This window comes from Carassius auratus, chromosome 37 (assembly GCF_003368295.1).
Source record: "Carassius auratus strain Wakin chromosome 37, ASM336829v1, whole genome shotgun sequence".
Taxonomy (NCBI): domain Eukaryota; kingdom Metazoa; phylum Chordata; class Actinopteri; order Cypriniformes; family Cyprinidae; genus Carassius; species Carassius auratus.
In genome coordinates this window covers 9,988,158-10,009,416 of record NC_039279.1, presented here as the reverse complement: position 1 = coordinate 10,009,416, position 21,259 = coordinate 9,988,158, and the positions used below count along the sequence as shown (strand labels likewise).

Sequence of the window (21,259 nt, the reverse complement as noted above, 5' to 3'; positions counted from 1 at the left end):
CGCGAAGCGCAAGTAACTTTGTGGGCGGGTCTCGGCGCTGTTGCTATTTTCCCGGCGGGATAAATGGCTCTTGCGCCCGGCGCAAATCTAAAATGGGTTGGTCTGAAGTAGCTTCATTATTCATAGGTGTGGTTTGGGCGTAACGTGAAATAAACCAATCAGAGCGTCATCCAACATTCCCTTTAAAAGCAGGTGCGCAAGTTCCATTATGGATTGCTATTATTATGGCGTATTTACCAGGCGCACGCCAGGAGCGGTTCACAGCCGAGGAGACTGATGTTCTTGTAAGAGCAGTGAAAGACAGAGAAGTTGTGTTGTATGGGGATAGGAGAATAATTAGCCTGAATAATTTGTGAGCTAGTTTTATGCCTATTTTTTTCACATCTTCGTGGCACACCACAATGATTTCCGTCATCTCATGTGTTAATATTTTTTTAGTGTAACAATTTATGATTTGCAAAAATAACTTGCATCTGTGTAGATTACATGAGCAAAGTGTATGCGCGTTGTGCACGCTATACATTATGGTCAAGCATGCGCCCTTAAAATAGCATAATGAACAACGCGCAACGCGCCACTGACTTAGACTAGGTTTTTTCTGGTCAGTGGCGCAATTGTTTAATGGAACAACAAAATAGCACCAGGGATTGTTTGCGCCGGAACACGCCTCCTTTTCTGCGCTGAACCGCCCAGGGAGCGCAAGTTCATTCACTAGTTTAGCGACGTGCTTCTGTGGAGGGAAAAGCGCGCTTTGCGCGGGTGCAAAATAGGAATGACACATGCGTCGGTGTACAAAGTCAATTGCGCTGGGTGCAAGATAGGGCCCTTAGAGTGCTCTATTCTCTGATTGTCCCTGAGTCTGCATGCTCTTTATGGTGCTTAGACTATAATTGTAGCTTTCCTGCTTTCAGTAAAGGGTTCTGTTATGGGACTCCGCCATCATATGTCAACTAAACACACACACACACACACACACACAAACAGCCTTATTGTTAAACAACTTGGCCAAGGGGGAAAGTCACTATATGTTATTCCCTGTGCTGCCTTTTCTTTACAGCTTGATGAAGTATTATAGCCACAGCCCAGGGAAAATTCTTCTCAAGCGAAGGATGTGTAATCGATACAAGCTCCAGAGGTTGTGGAAGTGAAATGAAGAAAGCAATTTTCAGATTATACTGAAATGATTTTGTGATATGCTTGTACTTATTTTATTAGTATTCCTCTCATGCTAAAGCGCTGCTGTTTGTGTTTATCAGTGTGGGTAACTGTTGCCAAAAAAGCCTTTGGTTATTCTGAAGCAAACTACAACAAAGTTTTCGAAATCCACAGAAAGACAGAGATAATTCTCATAGACTTTTATCACAGGGATGATGGCGATGTGGTCTGACTCTCTGAAATTACCCTGTGTATGAATGACACCTCTTCATGCTTTCTCTTTGTTCGTATTTTCCACTCCTGAGCCCTGAGGTAATAAATTTAATTACACAGATTATTTCTCCCTATTCCAGCGTACCTGCGACCCACTTATCAGTCGACTTCTGCATTCAGACTACTACTAATTCGAGTTTTTAACAGCACTTGGTATTTCTGAAGAAGAAATGCCATTGAGACAGATCAAGGGATTTTGTAACTGATTTTGCCAAAGGGAGTGAATAGTCATAAGAGCTGAGAGAGAGAGGCGGGAGGGCCGTGATCGCAGCTCTGATTAGCTCTGCTGCTTCATGTTTCCTACGTGACCTGGTCTTAGTTGAACTCCACAGTGTGAAATGCAGTTCGTGCCCTGAGAAAATAGCTGCAGCTTGACTCAATCAAGTCGTGTAGCACTAAAGACCAGTGCCAGTCACCTGGGCCATTCAATTCGATAACAGATTAAAGACAGATTTGACTAATGATTTAACTATATGCTGTTTATCTGTCCTCACACATGTTAAAATAGAATGGAGCCTTATTGAACTCACCAAACAATCAACCCGATCTTGTGGGAAAACTAAAGATTTTACATTTAGCATTTTGAAGAAAATAGTCCAAATAACGGGTTACATAAGATAACCAATATACATATACAATGTATACAGATATAGATCAAATTCTAAAACATTTAATATTAAGCTTCACAACGGACATTTATGTCTCAGTTTAAGGCTTTTAGACTGGTTAAGGCTGTGTGGATGGATTCTTAGTGTTTTGAACAAATTGGAGTGAATGATTTAATGATTCACTCATATGGAAAAAAACGGATTCATTCCATAATGAATCAGTTTCGATTGAATAAACAATACCATGACTCATTCATAAAAGAAAATAATTTGTCTTTACGTGTAACAACTTAGCCTGCAGAAGGAGCTACTCCCTGACACTAAGAATAGGATCTCATTTATTTCCAAATTTGACTCCGGACCCCCATGGTGCTGATCCTTTGATATTAAAGTCCATGTCTTACAACAGTAGTCCCAGACCTTTGATGAATGCTCAGTGTGATTTACACGTGTCTCCAGGCAAAATGAATGGATTCATGACAGTTTATTTCAATATTATGGTTTATGCTGTCAAGTGGAACATCTTGGCTTTCTTCAGATCTTGACCTGAAAATACACATGCAGGATGTCTGCTGTGACTGGATTCATCTTTCTCACAAAATTGACTTAATACATTTGCTCAATGAAGGAAACTGAGGCTGCTTATCACTAATAAAATCCCCACTAAGATTTGTGACAAAATTCAATAACCCATTGCACGCTCCAGTTCAACTTGATTTTTTTTTACATTATTTATCAGTCTTTCACTTTCAGACATCCCTGAAAAATCATGTTATCCAAGCATCAGACATCCTGATAAAATGAAGCATTATTTATATCGACACAAAGCAACACAAGAGTAATTTCCCCTACTTTGAAAGAGGCCTGGCAGAAGATGATTACAAAGTGTGTTCGGTCGGATTACTGTAGAAACCAGAGCGTTGGAAAGACTAAATGGTTCAGTAATGGCCCATGAACCCACAAACCCATCTCAAGGGGCCAGCCACTCTAACAAAATGAACTCTGCCAGTAGAGCTTTCGACACACACAGCAGAAACACTCTCCTAAAAATCACTTAAGCAACGGACTGTGAAAGATGAAGTCACAAATACTGCCATCAATTCTGCACAGGTCAGAGTTTTATTTTTATCATCATTCTAATCAAAATCGCTCTAATTGCACCCTGATCTCTAAAGAGGATATTATTAACGTTATAAAATATTTACAAATTTAAAAGTTAAACCAAATGAAAGACAAGGAAAATATTTATATTCTTGTAATAGATTCTGTAGCAGCCTGGCACACTGTCAATTCCTTTTGCTGATTAACACATCAAGTAGTTCTTTCTTCTCGCTGGATGTGAACAATGTTCTCAGGCTAAACTTAATGCCCTCAATAAAATATAACTTCATATTTCAGAATGAAATTAAAAATTCATGTCCATTCCTTCATGAGATCTGTCAAGTGTGTCGAGCTGCTCTAATATTAAAATGGTTCTTGTTCCTTCCTCATTCTCACAGCTATAGGGGAACTTCGCAAAGTGGCTCCCCAAAATGCTCATCAGTCAAGCTGATATATCAATGCAGACTCTGTGGATTTGATCCAGCATAACAAGTAGTATAATATATCATAGCTCTCACACAATTCTCACCACCGAGCTTCATGTAACACAAAAAGAGATATATTATAACCAAGTCAGACAACAGGCCTACTTCCTCTCTAGTATGCTTTTTACTGTTTGTCTCTCTAATTTTCATCAATATCCAAGAGAGTGATAATCAATGCCCTGCACTCGATGGGAGAAATGAATTGATAAACAGATAGGGCGGCTTCAGCTAAGGGTAAGTAGCACTTAGACAAGCAATGCAAAAGCATTAATGCAAAATTCTCCTTCTCACCTCACAGTCTTTGTCCTGAGATCTCAACAAGTGTCCGAAAAAAAAACGCCATATAAAACCGAAGAGAATGGAGAAAAATAAACAACTTATGCCACGTGCAGAAAAAAAGGAGAGTCAACGACTGACATGTGAACAGGGCCGAGAGTAATAGAGGTAAGCATTCTGAATTCGACATTAGTTTTGCCTGACATCGAACTACTAGGCCGCAGGCGACCAATTACACTCCACATTGCTGGAAAGGCAATGTTTCACGGAGTCGCATACATTATTTATTAGCTCTAATACTCACTGCACCTTTTTATGTGAGCCACAGCACTGCATTTCTTTCTCTAACTTTTACTTCAGTTGAGTTGAGTCACTCAGAAACCCTCGCATTTTACAGAATGTATGCTATCAAAGTTCTCAAAAATTGGTGTCATTGCTTAGTTTAAAATCGAGCTGTGACTCGTAATTTGTGATATTTGGAGATTAAACTGTTGATTCACAGTGAATAAACCATTTGCGCCATCTAATGGTTGCTGTTGGAACGTCGTTGAGTTTGTGCGTTCATTTACGATAAGGACTGTAGGTCCTTCGTTAAAAAAATCAAAATAGCCTGTTTCACGTTCCAGTTTGCTCAGTGTTTTCTGCAAAAATCTACACAAAAGTAGCCTACACTCATTACAATTACCTCAAGATTCACAATAGCACACATTTATCCGAGTGTGAACATCAAGTAGCAAAAATGATGACACACCAGACAGAAATTCAGCATGAATTTCAGGAGCGCCGCTGATTATGTGATTTGGAAAATGAATCCTACTAATGGGATACGAAGAGGAAGTCAAAAGAAAAATGAAGGGGGTGTGGTCAAATGGCATTTATTCCTAATTAAATATACAGAGGCTATAGTTGACCATGTTCTTGTCCATGAGGACAGCTGGCCTACAGGCTCATCTGCAGGGTTTCAATACAGATAAAATATAAAGACAAAACAGTAGCAGTACTTCAGATGTGGGAAATTTTACTTTTTCTGTGTAGTACAGTAAACACTAAAGCACTGATGAACTGACTGTAGCCAAGTACTTCTTACATGTACTGCATTTTTGCAGAACTGAGAGATGACTCTATTCTGTTGTGTGGTGTTATTCTTTGGTATTTGACCTTTTCTTTTCTACTGCTTTTTATCTACTGTACTGTAAGATCTCTTTACAGCAGTGTAATAAAAATAATCTTTTCTTAAATATGCTATATTTAACATGTATCTGCTCTATTTATGTTGTATACCGTAAAAGACATTGAGATTTAAAATGATCCCTGATTGCAGAAAGAAGGTTTTTGCATTAGTGTTATGAATTTATCTCATTAGTGTGTAAGAATAAGTTGTGGTGTGTGTGTGTGTATTTTAGGGGAGGGCAAAGTTTGTTTTTTCATCAAGATTTAATGGTTTTGAGTCCAGAGCTTGACCTGAAAATAGGAAGTATGGAGACATGGGTGAGAAGTTATGTATTTGTGTTTAGAGTTTTGAGAAAAGGAGTCACAATTTCAAGAAATGTGTTTAAGCAATCGAGAAAAACTGTAAAATACTTAACATAGCAAACATTTTAATAACGTTTAAGCACAAACAAACATTTTTTAAGACTCATAATCATTTAAATTTAAATTTTTAACCATTTACATCTTTATTGCTGTCAGGGTGGTATGTTTTTATGCACTTAATTATTGGTCAGTATAGTTTATTATGATTCAGTACCAATTTTTCTTTGTAATCTGAACTTTCGCAAATTCTGCACCAGCTCTGTGTTATTTTAAAGTCTAGTGTATCGATTGTGCATAATTGTTCATTATAATTTGCACAAGAATAAAGCTGACGCAAGATAAAATGTCTAGTGTGTGGGAAGCAGATGGAACTGCAATTTGGAAGCATATATGCTTCTTCTAAAATTATCAAGCAGCACATAATTGCAAACTAATTTGACATAATTAAAGGAATATTTCACCTTCAGTTGAGGGGAAAAAACACTATGTAAGTTAATGGGGAACAGCAACTGAAGGTGAAGGTTCCCTTTAATGTTAAACGTTTGAGTACCTATACCGAAATACTTGAACTCTCCACTAGAGGGAGATATGATAATAATAAAAAATGTCGGACTGTCTCTCACTCCTGTTGCTGTCCAGTTGATTGAGAGCCTGTGAGTCTCCAAATCTTTTTGATAAAAAACAATGATTCATTCTGAATTATTTTTTTCCTCTGCGTATATCTGTAACTCTAGATAATTTCTGAGATATTTTAGGATATCCAAAAAAGCTGGCAGTAGGCCTGAAGAAACCAACAGCCTTATTACACAATTTAAAACAGATAATTATGATACTACTGCTGTGCAATATCAAACAAAATGTGGCAATAATTAAGTCAAAATCCACAGAAGTGCTATTCTTCAATGTGGATCCTCTATAGGACTAGGTGACCCTGAGCTCTGTAATCACTAGTCAATTGTAGTCATTTAAAGGTACACGCAAGTAAATTTTTTATTTCACTAGCTAATATGGCATTCATCTTAATATACATAATGTGTACACATAATTGTAAACATATGTTTGTTACTTTTATTTTTATCTGTAAAACTGGGGTGTCCAAACCCCAGATATATAAAGATGCCTCATTAGTGGCTGTTTCTATGGTTCTCTATACATAAGCTGTCCGCCTTATTAGAATAAAGCTGGTCCGTGAACACACAAGAGCATGCTGACTGTACATGTGCCACCAATACGCATATATGAATATTTACATATGTCATAGATGAGTAGATGACTTTGCTAAATTAACACAATACATCACTACAAAGGCATAGTCTAACATGACACCACAAAGTTACCATATAGTTAATAAACCTACAATATTGAGTACATATGAAAATATGTACATATTCACATATGAAAGAAGAAATCACACATTCTCAGCTGTGAAAGGTTATCTAATTTCTTCGGGAATTTAAATGTTCAATCAGAGGCTGTGCAATGTTGTGACATCTTGGAAAATGTTAACCATGTTGACCTTTCCGAGATGTCAGACATGATTGGAGCAGTTGAATGTGGGTCTACATATAAATATCTATAGTCCAACTAAACTCTGCCAGACACTGGCCCACCAAGAGCAGAATTGCACACCCCGCTAAATAAATAAATAAATAAATAAATAAAAGTATTCAGTGTACCTTTAAAGGAATGCCACAGTTAAAAAGCTTCTTATTAGTTCATTCAGAAGTAATACACTACTACAATACCACATTTTAGTGGTTCAGAAAGGTTTCATATTTCTAACTGAAAACCCATTAAGTTATTACAAAATCATATTTGCATCTGGGTGTATTTACAGACACAGTGATGTTGCGCGCCCACACAAATCTATATACACAGACACACACAAACACACACTGCCGCTCACAAGGTATGAGGTAATTGTTTGGTCACATGACTCCTGCAGTAGCTGTCAAAAGTGATACAGCAGCGCATCCTTGACCAGCCTGCCATCCCCGCTTCCAGCTGATTGGACTGCGATCAGGTGTTAGGGATCATCTAGAAAGTGCAGAAACGAAATAAAAACGACTTACTTGTGATAGCAACGAATTGTAAACATATAAGGAAGACAGCAGCTCGCTAATAAAAACTAATTTAACAAGTAAAATCTAATTATAGTCAAATAGGCTACAGGTTTTATCAAAGAATTGCTGTCAATATGAATCCAGTATTAAAACATCATGCTGCAAAATAGTTGTAATATTATCAGAGAAGTTAATAGAAAAACTGTTTATATAATGTTTAACCTTAACTACTACAATGATTTAACCCTTAAATGGTTTTGTATCATAAGGGATACAGACACTTGAGAGAGTGACAGTGAACCTAACATTTCTGATAATTAATGTTATGAAGTGAATCTCTACGAACACTGGATTACAGGCAATGTATTTTTTAAGACCAGACATGTTTGGCAAATAGTAATAAAGAATATTTTTTATGAAGTACTTTTATGTTCCTGCTCTTTCAGTGGTTAATTAATCTAAGTCTCATTCTCAGATCCAAAGGATGCAGAACTGGATAATAGTCGGTTGATTCAGACACTAAACAAGGATAACTAATCTTTATACTTGATCCCTTGATCCAGAGTTATTACTCCGCCTATGTCGCAAGTCAATCCGTGTTGGGCTCAAGAGTCAGAGGAGGTGATACTGGGGTTTGTAAAGTAGGGAAAGTGGAACAGCGGTGAGGGCGTATTTTTCAGGTTGATGTCTTGACACGAGGCTAAGTTTGTCGTTTGCTTAAATCTCACGGAAGCGGCACGTGCTCGTCGTGTGCCAGTACTGAGAGGGGGAAAACCTCAGTTAATGCCAAATTTGGGAAGCGGGGTGGAGGAAATGGCATTTCAGCTGCTGCTAGTGGTGACGCCTGATAGCGAGCTTTAATAAAGCGGGATATATCTCTAGCAGCTGAAGATGGTGAATTCAAGTGTTTTATTATCGTCATGGCAAACGGAACCGGCAGCATCATGTTGAAATGCGTGGTCGTCGGCGACGGCGCCGTTGGAAAAACTTGCCTGTTGATGAGCTACGCCAACGACGCCTTTCCTGAGGAATATGTGCCCACTGTCTTTGATCATTATGCAGGTAAACATACCATCATATTATGACATAATGAATATGAATCAATCTTTCAGCGTCTATTTGATTTATAAATGTATTTGACATTCAATTAGTGACCTCAGAGTGACTTGCATTGTGTTGCGCTTGTGTTTTTATAATGGAAACCACCTGTGGGCTGAGGATGCAACTGGTGCACACCAGCGCCCTTATGGCACGATTCATCACCCTTGATAAATAAACAGATCAGTTCCTCTTTCTTCTGATCAGAAGTTTAAAAAAAATTCTGATTGAGCACCTCTTTCACTTCAGAAGTAAACACATTTTCGTTCCTCTCTCATGATGAAATAAATACAAATTGTGTACATTCACTTCATTAGAAATACATTTAAAGAGACTGCATCCCTCTTTCACTTGATCAGAACTTAATACTGTTTTACATGATTCCTTCACCTTTTCAGAAATTATTTACACGTGAGCAACATCCTTCTCTTACTCTAAATGGAAGTGCATTTATTCATATAGAATAATTTGAGTTCCATATTTAAATAAATGATTTGTGATTTTGTTTTCAGTGAGTGTGACGGTTGGGGGAAAACAGTACCTTCTGGGGCTGTATGACACTGCAGGCCAGGTAGGGTTAAACCATTCCTCTCTCATTCCTCTTTGGCCTGAGGCTTGTTCATTAGCAATAGTAACTCGATCGATTCAGGCCAAGTACGTGGTGGTCTGTTCAGATGCGTTCTGAGTCTTTTTGACACTGTATGCATGTGATTTAAAGAGATAATTCATACAGAAATGAAAATCGCCATCATTCGCTTCATGTCGTTCCAAACCTGTATGGCTTTTGTTCTTCCGGGACACATCGTTGTATCGAAAAAGATGCAAATGAAAAGCATTCAGTCCCTAATTCTGTTGATACTTTCCTTTTAATGTTTCACAGAAAAAAGAAAGTCATAAAGTCAGGTAAGTCAACATGAATATGAGTGTTAGATTACAGACTTCTCATTTTTGGTTTAACGTCTCTTTAATCATTAAGTCACTGCCATAATCAACAGGTGAGAACACAATAGTGTCTGTCAGTGGAAAGATAAACATGAAGCTGACAGCAATCTGAAAGTTTTCCTTTCTCTGTTTTAGCCAAGTTGTTAAAAGCTATCATTGAAAGATCTCAAGTTGCCATACATCCGTTGAACATTACTTCTCAGAAGTGGTGTAGTCTAGAGGAATACATCTCTGGAGGTTTAGCATTATAAAAGGGTGGTTTAGAAATTGTGACCTGAAAGACAAAAGTTGTGTCTGAAATCTCATACTCCCTAAATTGGTTCTTCTTTTGAATAAGTACTGGATGTAGTAATCTGGATGTGATCCAGATTAGTACACCTAAAATGGTGATTGGTGTCCGCATCAAATTTAGTTTATAAAAGTAATTCTATATATATAAAAAGACATGTTAAATGCAAGAGCCTACTTTGATATTTCAAATAACTATGTCATTCAGTGTAACGGTCCGGACTTTGATTTTACCATTACATCTTTAAATAAACATAAAATACCAAGTAAAAAAATACATTGGATGTCTTGGCATTTTCAGGTGTTGGCTATGTTATATTAAAAGAACTGTCTTATTTTTTTAAGTTATGAAATAACCAGTGGACTTTTGTCCTGAAAATGCAGTTAGTCAGAGGTCATTCATTGTTAACAGGATCAAAAAGCCATTCTGAAATCATATATAAACCTGATAGTCATTCAGCAGTCTGTGACATCATCAGATGGCACCTGTGGATCATGTGGTGCTGTAGAAAAGTGATTTTATTGTTCTTAATTATTTGATAATTCCACCTTTTCATGGTGTGGTATCCGCAGTTACAAAAACATGTCATTCAGCGAAATGCCTGTAAAAACACTTTTATTGTTGAAAAAGTAGATGTTTATAGTGCAGTGGCCGAGCTGATTTTCTCTGTCCCATGAAAGTGAATGGTGTTAAGCAGAATTTGGAGTGAATAACAACTTTTATATTTGTTAGTTCTTCTCACAAAGCTACCAAATGGACCCTCTGAATGTAGTGCAGACTCAAATGGACTACTTTTACGATGATGTACAGCACTTTCATGGCCATTTTTGGTGCTTGAGCAGTCCCTGGTTCCCAGTCATTTTGATGCTAAAGAAATTATGACTGAATTAAAACATTTTGGTGAGCCATTCCTTAAACTAATGCACTTGGAAACCAAAGGTGAACCAGGTGGTTTCAGTGTTCCAACATGAAGAGATTGCTGTAAGAACTCCGATAGGAAAAGCATGTCTTGGGCTGGAAATAACCTCCAAATGCTGGTTAACAGCTTCTAGGAAAACATAATTTTTTTTTTTTCTGTACATCCTCAGACTCAATTGAAGTACATACCCAAACAAGATGCATGAAGTAAAATCAGAATCATCTCCACATTATATGGTGTTCACCAGGGCAATAAAACTGTAATTTAAAGGCACCTCTTTAAAATAGATTCTAAGTTTGTGTTTCAGTTGCCAAACATTTGTTCTTTGAACCCAAAGTGTTTAATCGGAATAAAATGCCTTCAGAGCACTGTTTCCTAGATCAGATCATTTGGAATATTTTTGAAGACCAAAATAATGAGGTGTTTGCGTTTTTAGACATCTTACATCTGTAATTACATTTTTCCAGACGTATTTTTGTGTTTGACTGCAATATTCCAATTTAAATATTCCATATACATTCCCTTCTCTGTTTCCTAGATAAAGGACCTCATCAGAATTCCCTTTGTATGACAAACGGTGACTTGCCCTTCTCAGACATGTGTGTTAATGAGTGTGTGCTCCATAGCCATGCGATTTCAAACCTCGGGAGAAAAGAAATAAGCGACAGTTTTCTGGCATTCTTTCTGCAGTGAATAAAGAGAATATTGGAAAAATAGGTAGGTGTTAATTCTGTTTGACTATGTTAAAAATAGTTTCAAGCCTGTGGTTGCTGAAAAGGAGGGCGTCGCTTGGCTCATAAGCAGATGCATGTCTGTTGGATGTCTTCACTGAATGTCTGTCTGATTGGTCCTGACATGCTAATTGCCTCAGGAGGAATCAGAGAGTTTGCTGGCTAATGTCAGTAAAGGGGCAACCTCACAGATGTTGGCATCTGTGTCACAGCTCCATCTCAACCATCTAATCCTGACCCTTTGTCCTTTACTCTCAGTCCTAGAACTTTTTCTTCCTTCACTGAGGAGATGTTTCAACATGACTTTGAGTAGACTGGCTGGATCTTAATGAGCCTCAAAGAGGGAACTGGGCCCCAGATGTTAAGTACAGCTGTAGTTTGCATTTTCAATCCAGGAAACCCTCCCACCCTGGAGTACCCGACTGCCTTTTGCCCGTCCTTGGGCTCAGGCTACCTCGTGTCCAGGAAGATAACTAGAAGGGATTTTGAACCATAAAAATGTTCATGTTTTTAAAGTGTTCGCATTAGTGCTGGGCGGTTTGACCAAAAATGTATATCACTTTTTTTTTTTTTTTTTTTATTATGCCAGGTGTCCAGTTTATGAAGGTTTATGCATAATCCGGTGTTCAATGCATCTTCTACTGGTTGAGAGCAGAATTACTGCAGTAAATTGACTTTTAAATTGATGGCCTATTTTACTGTCATTAGCTCTGTGCTTTTGGTTCAAGTTGGGGATAGCAACTTGGCTAAAGTACTTTCTGTTCGGCATTTCATACCTGGGATCCAGCGTCTTGATCATCTGCTTGAAGCCCTCTTTTTCGACTGTATTTAGCGGGACCATGTTTCTGGCTATGTGGTTAGTGATAAAGTTTGTATTCTCGATCCACCATTTGCTTTTTCTGTCATAGTAAGTCCCTCTAACAAATGCGTCTTTAAATGACATTTGGCTCGACTTTTCTTTTGCTTTACCTGTGTTACCTGCTGATGTGGAGGGCGCTGAGTCCTCTGACTTGAATTTCATACATTCTTGATATTCCAAGACGTGCTTGCGGCTAAGATGCTGAAGCAAATTACTCGTGTTACCGCCTTTGGTGACAATTTTAGCCCGACAGCACTTGCATAAAATGGTTGTTTGGTCGACGCTGGATTTTTGGAAACCAAAAAACTTCCAAACAACAGACCCGGCTCCTCTTTTTGGCACAAGTTCTTCTGTGTCATGTTCTACTAGTTCTGCACAATCCACCTTCCCTGTAACGTAAAACCAGAGCACTGCTGTGTTTACCCTCACCACGCCTCGCAGTTGCTGCTTAGAAGTGCAACATTGTAAAAGGTCCGTCTAAAAACAGTGTCTCGCATCGCAGCATAATGTTCGTTCCGAATGTTGAGTAATTAAATCGGTATGGGGGTATATTAAAAATTAATATCGTAACAAAAATATCGGTATGAACTGGTATACCTCCCAGCACTGGCTCACATAATATTCTCCTTTTATTTTCAACTGCTTTGAATTCTTATGGAGTCTATTTCTGGAATGAAAAAAGGACATTGAGTTTGAGCCACACACATTAATGTCTTTGATTAGTGGAGACATTACTGAAAAAGCACGCAATTTGTAGACTGAATGAAATGGTCTTATGATAATTAGGCTTATCATTTAGCAGACACTTTTATCCATTGTACCAAAAGGAATGAACAAGCAATTTTACTTATTTACTTATACAGTATTACTTGTATACTTTTATAGTATTTATTAATATTTTGAATTAGATTTATATGGTTCAGATTTCGTTTTAGTAATTAATTTCAGTTTTTTTTTGTATTTCTATTTACTCAAGGCCACATTTTCAAATTTTTGCTTTTTTTTAAAGGTTTTAATCTAAAATAAATTTTATTTCAATGAAAAGTAGTCTTTAAAATAAAGCTATTATTAAAATAAAAACTTTATTTGAATGAAAGTTTAACGATAACAACTATAGCAATATAAAAGCTGAAACAACTACAACTGTTACTACAGAAAAGACAATGAGAATAGGTTATTTTGCAACTGTTATGAATCAATTACCTTGCAGAACTGACTGATTCTTGAACGTTGTTGCGTTCTCAGCAGATCAGATGTGGTACGAAGAACGTTCTACTACAGTGGAACAGGGAGAGTGAGTGTTTTTGTGAATAAATGTGTCACTGCGATGGTACCACCAGGCACGACTCACTCACTGACCTCAGAGGACGGGAGGGAGCATAGACCTGTAGGAGTGTGGTAAAGTAGGAGGATGTCAGTCACAAATGCCAGGTCAGAGCATTGAATTTGATGCTGGCAGATACAGGGAGCTAGTGGAGTGAGAGCAAATGTAAAAAACCACATTAACGTCACTGAAATGTTATGGATCCTTTAACAACCACATTTGCTCCCACCTCAGGTATCTTGTTGGGAGATTTGTTTGTCTTGTTTGGTTAAGGACATGTAGCCTAGTCCCAGTCCGATTCCGCTTCTGGAGGAAGTGTGAGAGAAAAGACCTGACTGAGCTTCATCTCGGCTGAGTAATCTGCCTCTGTGTGTGTTTATTTGCCGTCCCACACGGCAAGCTTGAATTAATCTGCATCGTCTGAGTAAACACAGCCATGAATTATTCTCTTTGGATAAAGACACAGGAGCCTTTTTCTTTCTTCATCTCCTTCCCTTCCTCAAGTCTCTTTCTTGCTGAATACATTTTGAAAATAAAATGTTCTGTAGAAAATCACCCAACCATTTCATTCCCACTTTAATTATTTTTCAACTTGTATGAGTGAGCCTTGTGGGTAATTTTAGTTTGCTGGGGATGTTTTTTCTTCAGTCTCTCCCTCTGATTCCTGTTGTCTTATGTAAGGAATGAGGTGCTAACAGCAAATAGACTATCAACTGCAGATTGACCCGCTTATTTTACCACAGCAAATCCATACAGCTCACATACCATGTTCACATTCACATATGTATTATGCAGGAGATTGACAAAGAAAGATAAACTTCTAGGTATGCTCTCTCTTACACACACACACACACACACACACAGACACAAGAGTTTTTAAATCACAAGAGAGTTTAAATCGGAATACAGGAGGTCACACAAACATGCAGTAAATGGAGAGCAGAGGGCCTCAGGAGATAAATGTTTTATAGGAACAGCAGTTTAAAAACACTTTCTTTCTCTACCATACGACAGGAATCTGATCTGAAAGACAAGGGGCGAGGGAAGAGAAAAGGGCAAGGCAATTGCAATCCGAGTGATGGATGGATGGATGCTTGCTTTATTAGCCCAGTGTTGTAAATTGTGCTGCAATAAAAGCCAGACACAGTCAACTCTGTACTATTGGAACACAGAACAGTGTAGCATGAATTTCAATAGATGCTGACTGATGCTGATATGAAATGCATATTATATAATATATGAAGTACATATATTTATACACACTACCAATCAATACTTTTTTTTGTTCTGGAAGGAATGAATACTTTTGTTAAAAAAAGTTGCACTCAATTAATTAAAAGTGACCATAAAGTTACTAAAGATTTCCTTTTCAAATAATTGCATTTTTTTTACCTCTCCATTCATCAGAGATTTCTGGGGGGGGAAATGTATCAGAGTTTCACAAAAATATTAAGCCGCACAATTGTTTTCAATATTGACAATAATAAGAAATATTTCTTGATCACTAAATTAGCATTTTAAGATGATTTCTGAAGGATCATGTGACACTGAAGACTGGAGTAATGATCTTGAAATGAATTCAAACATGTCATCTATGGGAACCGCTGAGCTGAGACTCCAACATACAAATGTATTTTATATACTGATTGTGTGTTTGTGTGTTAGGAAGAATGCAGGAACATATATTTCTGATGTCTGTAGCTAGTAAAGAACCGGGACCAGGCATGGCAGTACAGATAACAAATGTCTGATAGTCCTCCTCCATTCCATATCAGATATTTGCTTTTGTAAGAAACTAAAAGTAGGAGAAGAAGAGAGGCAGGAGTTGTCTTATACAGTAATATGTGTGGATCAGAGATTGTGTACAATTGACTGTATTGTCAGTTCATACTCCAAGAAAAATGTGTATTCAGAGGCTGTCTGTTGTCAGTGGTATCAGCTGGAGGGAGAGCTGTATTGTAATGACGGCAGCAGGCAGCAGAGAAGGGTGTTTCCAGGTTCACTGCATTAGACTTCTGTCTCACTTTTTTTCAATCCATTTTGCTCAGCTTTCAAAAGAGCAGGGTGCTCACACAAGTATACACACACACACACACACACTCCATTTCTACAGAAATGTCACATATTTCATTATTAACTGGCTCTGGATCGTGGAAGTCATCACAGAGTATTTTAAAGGGAATGAAGCACTAATCTAAAAACCTATTTATTCAACGTTTTTTTTCACAAGCCACAATTAAAATGTATTTTAACTTTATAAAAAGCCAGTAAAAGCAGCCTGTTTCAGCTCTGCTGGCTTTTTATGCTACAACAGAAATCAATGTTGTGGAAATAATTTATAATTATGGGAAGCTTGCAGCGTGAGTGACAAGCTACACTTTCAGTGTAATTCTTCTATAGTCAAACTACCTTTTTAATTATTATAATTTTCTACTTAAATTTATGTACACATGTACCTTACATTTCTATACATGTATAGAAATTATATTTGTGAAAAATTGCAATACAAGCTTTTGTGTATACGGTCTATATAAATATGCTTTGTTTTTGACAAGGCTGTATTTAATTGATCTAGTACTGTAAAGTCTGTAATATATTGCAAAATATTATTACAATTTAAATTGATAATTTTCTATTTTATTTCAGTTTTTTTAAATGTTTTAAGTTATTCCTGCAATGACAGGGGATTTTTCAATAGCCATTATTCTAGTCTTTGTGATCCTTGAATTAGACATTAGAAGATCTAATGTCATCTTCATATAGATTTTCAATGGAATTTAGGGCTGTGCAAAAAATCGAATGCGATTTTCATGCACATTTCATCAGTAAAGACGCTCCTGTAATTAGAAGTATATCTCCAGCACGTGCGTTCAGATCAGGGTTGCCAGGTTTTCACAACAAATCTTGCCCAGTTGCTTCTCAAAACTAGCCCAATCGCGCTTCCAGAAGGTTCCCCGATAAAACATTGATTCCCGGGGATAAAATATACGTTTTTAGCAGGGTTGCCTTGGTAAAATTCCCATTTTAGCGGCTAAATATCACGTTATTTCTATTGTGTTCGCTTTGACCCGTGGTCATGAAAAACAACCGCAGACTTGGCAACACTGGTTGGCATTTACTACACCGAGCCGTAATTCACTGACAATCTACACAAAATCGATGTTAAAGTCGCAGGCGATTCTTTGTCGATTTTGGAATTATTTTGTGTTCGTTGTGTTAGTACCTTTTGAAAGGCAATCTTTTACTGTCTATGAGGCTATCGGGGGGACGTGGAGGCATAAAGTCAAGGGAGAAGCCCATAGAGAGTCCATAAAAGAAACAGGACAAAATTGTTCTACAACGTCTGCAAGATTTGGTGGGTGATTTCAGATTTCGCTTGGCACAGCGAATAGAGGACTTCGACCCCCAGGAAGTGCATGCTTCTAATTCACTTCACTTGTCTCCGTTGAATCTAATGGGGTCGCTGTGTCCATTTCTTTCACTGTCTATGCTCGCAGGAGGAGTTGAAAATTTGTTTACTTTTCAAGCGCCAACGCAGGCGTCAACCAATCAGACCGCCTTATGCAAATACCTTAGCGCAGACTCTAGCCAATCGTGTTCATCCAACACCAGAACACTGTGATTGTGATCAGTGGCGCAAACAGTGGGTATGCGCCGCACCATGGGGGGCGACAAAGCGATGGTTAATTTTTTTTATTTTTTTTTTACATAGCTTTTTTTTTTTTTTTAACCATTAGCTGTTCATGTTAGCTCAGCTGTGCTGTCAGACATACAGGCAACAGCTACATCTGCTGGGTGACATGTAAGCTGTAATAAGGGTCACATCTTTCTCTCTTTAAAGATCTGTGATTATATATATATTAGGGGTGGCACGGTTCGCTGAAGAAAACCTGTTCCGTTTGGTTCAACACTCGGTTCCAGGTTCAACTTAAAGCGTTAGTTCACCCAAAAATGAAAATTGTCATTAATAACTCACCCTCATGTCATTCCAAACCAGTAAGACCTCCATTTATCTTCGGAACACAGTTTAATATATTTTAGATTTAGTCCGAGAGCTCTCAGTCCCTCCATTGAAGCTGTGTGTAAGGTATACTGTCCATGTCCAGAAAGGTACGAAAAGGTACATTATCAAAGTAGTCCATGTGACATCAGAGGGTCAGTTAGAATTTTTTGAAGCATCGAAAATACATTTTGGTCTAAAAATTGGTCATATCAAATTTGGTCATATCCGGTTCGCGTACGAATCATTAGATGTAACCGGATATTTTTGAACCAGTTCACCAAATCGAACTGAATCCTTTTAAATGGTTCATGTATCCAATATGCATTAATCCACAATTTACTTAAGCTGTTAACTTTTTTAATGTGGCTGACACTCCCTCTGAGTTGAAACAAACCAATATCCCGGAGTAATTCATTTACTCAAACAGTACACTGACTGAACTGCTGTGAAGAGAGAACTGAAGATGAACACCGAGCCAGATGATGACTTGTTCATTATACTATTTATAATCCAAAATGTTAATGTAATTTCAGCAGCACAACCTTACTGCATAATAGTTGTCTTATCTGATGCCATCACTAGGCTGATTTAAAAAAATTAATTTAGGCTGCTATATTTAACAGTGAGTTTATTTAATTCAGGTGTGAGGATGGTGGATCAGGAAAGACAGTGAAAGGCAACAGGTAGGTCTAACATTAGGTGGAATTGTAGAGGGACCACTTGATGCATACAGGTTAATTTTTTCAACATTATTAATATGGATAAAGTACGGGTATAACAGTTCACAATTCTTTTTAATTATTTTTATTAAAAGCAACATCATAAAGTTTTTACTTTGAGCAATGATGGAGCTATACGTGACTCTTCTTAGGAGCATATAAAACAAAACAGCCCCTTGGACAAAATAAAATGTAATATTGTAGTAGGCTTGTTATAAAAACAGGTTTATTTTAGTTCAGATTAACATTTGAGGGCAGCAATTGTATTCATAATGTCAAAATAAAACCAAAAGTAAGGTTATTTAAAAACATTATAGCCTACTATTCCTGGAAAACTTCCATGGTTGCAGTTAGTGTTAATACAGTAAATCCACGGTGAATGAATGTTGCTAAACTGTGGACAATGGATCGTTCATGTTTGACCCGTTAATAATGGAGAAATGTGAATATATCTTACTAGATCTCGCACCGATGTAATTACTTCAGTGGCTAATTTAAAAGCTTTCTTTACTGGATCTCGCTGTGTAGTAACGGTGTTGCTTTATCAGGTTTGCAATGCATGGTCCAGACTGAAAAACAGTCCACAGAAACACAATAACGAGTAGCTCAGTTTCGTTCTGCTTACATTACATTTGCCAGTTGCTGTTGTGTTCGCGCCAGTGCCTCTTTTACTTTATGAGCGCGCTTGCCACGCACAACGCATCTACATTTGAAATAACGAAATTTTGGTTGGCAGGAAAAATGGTCCAACGAACCATTCAGTTTGAAAATGCATACCAAAAACCGAACCGAAAGCCTCATACTGAACGGTTCAATACAGATTTGTGTATCGTTACACCCCTAGTGGGGCTGTGCGATTTAATCGAAAAATCGGTTCGATTTCGATTTTGGCCTCCAACGATCATGAAAATACAATAATCGAGATAAAACTATAATTGCGCCCCATTCTGCCCCCTTTTTGCAGCGCTGTGCATAATGGGACATGCTTTATCTATAAAAGTATATTTATTCAGGTTTTTAAAAGCGTGAAAGAGAACTTTCGCTGCTCCTCAGGAAGAGAGATGCGCTTCGAGATGGAACACGGACATGTAAAGTCATCTTTTAGTTCAAGGTGCACACCTAAATGCTCAAATACACACACAAATGTGTCAAAATGCTGTGCTTGGTGATTATCCATGTATACCTTCATCGGTCATGTAATAAATTAATGTAAAGAGAATGAAAATACTTGTGTTACGGTAATTTGGATCCGTGTGGTTCTTAAAGTAACAGTGGGCTATTTTCCTGCTGCGACTGTGTGCTTATTAAACAAACAATAAAAGACAAATTTATAATCACACACTGCTCTTTAGTGAATGACTTTTGTAGCTTTAAGAAACAAAGTTTAATTCTTACAGTGAAGACTGTTTTATTTTACATTTAATCATACATTTCTGTAGTAAGCTATAAATTGCTTGAGACTTGCATAAAATAAACATTAAAGCACAGTCTGTTTCATTTGTATCTTTTTAGTCTATTGTATTTGTCCTTGGCTTTTTTTTTTTATTACTGACAGTTTAATTATTTTCAGTAATTTTCAATAATTTTGTGGACCTTTTGTTTGTTTCTTTGAAACTCCACTGGTCTCAACAATGTAGATGTCATAGCAACCGTATTTACAGAAAATACATATTTGATATGTATCACTTTATTTAAATAAATCACTCGTATTAAGTTTTGGTCATATGGCCCCCTCATAATTGTGATAAATAATTGTGATTTACAATATTGACCAAAATAACTGTGATTGATTTTTGTCCTAATCAAGCAGCCCTAACCCCTAGTAGAAAATAATATGTAATATCTATTACATAATGTTTGTTTGACAATGTCTTCATGGAGAAGAACACAGGCAAGGGGTAAAAGAGACAGACATGAGGTTGGCGATGGCATCAAGTAAAGATGAGACCAGTGATGGTATCAGGTAGGAGTTACAGTATTGTTCAAAATAATAGCAGTACAATGTGACTAACCAGAATAATCAAGGTTTTTAGTATATTTTTTATTGCTACGTGGCAAACAAGTTACCAGTAGGTTCAGTAGATTGTCAGAAAACAAACAAGACCCAGCATTCATGATATGCACGCTCTTAAGGCTGTGCAATTGGGCAATTAGTTGAAAGGGGTGTGTTCAAAAAAATAGCAGTGTCTACCTTTGACTGTACAAACTCAAAACTATTTTGTACAAACATTTTTTTTTTCTGGGATTTAGCAATCCTGTGAATCACTAAACTAATATTTAGTTGTATGACCACAGTTTTTTAAAACTGCTTGACATCTGTGTGGCATGGAGTCAACCAACTTGTGGCACCTCTCAGCTGTTATTCCACTCCATGATTCTTTAACAACATTCCACAATTCATTCACATTTCTTGGTTTTGCTTCAGAAACAGCATTTTTGATATCACCCCACAAGTTCTCAATTGGATTAAGGTCTGGAGATTGGGCTGGCCACTCCATAACATTAATTTTGTTGGTTTGGAACCAAGACTTTGCCCGTTTACTAGTGTGTTTTGGGTCATTGTCTTGTTGAAACAACCATTTCAAGGGCATGTCCTCTTCAGCATAGGGCAACATGACCTCTTCAAGTATTTTAACATATGCAAACTGATCCATGATCCCTGGTATGCGATAAATAGGCCCAACACCATAGTAGGAGAAACATGCCCATATCATGATGCTTGCACCTCCATGCTTCACTGTCTTCACTGTGTACTGTGGCTTGAATTCAGAGTTTGGGGGTCGTCTCACAAACTGCCTGTGGCCCTTGGACCCAAAAAGAACAATTTTACTCTCATTAGTCCACAAAATGTTCCTCCATTTCTCTTTAGGCCAGTTGATGT

The 21,259-nt window shown here is 37.5% G+C and overlaps 1 protein-coding gene across 1 annotated transcript in view; it reads left to right on the top strand.

Annotated features, from left to right (window-relative positions):
- Positions 1–8,062: 8,062 nt before the first annotated feature.
- The window catches only part of LOC113056134 (rho-related GTP-binding protein RhoQ-like), a 24,859-nt gene continuing 11,662 nt past the window's right edge, over positions 8,063–21,259 (top strand). Inside the window, exons 1-2 of the mRNA XM_026222675.1 lie at positions 8,063–8,556; positions 9,105–9,163. Coding sequence (XP_026078460.1) covers positions 8,415–8,556; positions 9,105–9,163 — 201 coding nt within the window. The 5' untranslated portion in view covers positions 8,063–8,414. The remainder of the gene's footprint in view (positions 8,557–9,104; positions 9,164–21,259) is intronic.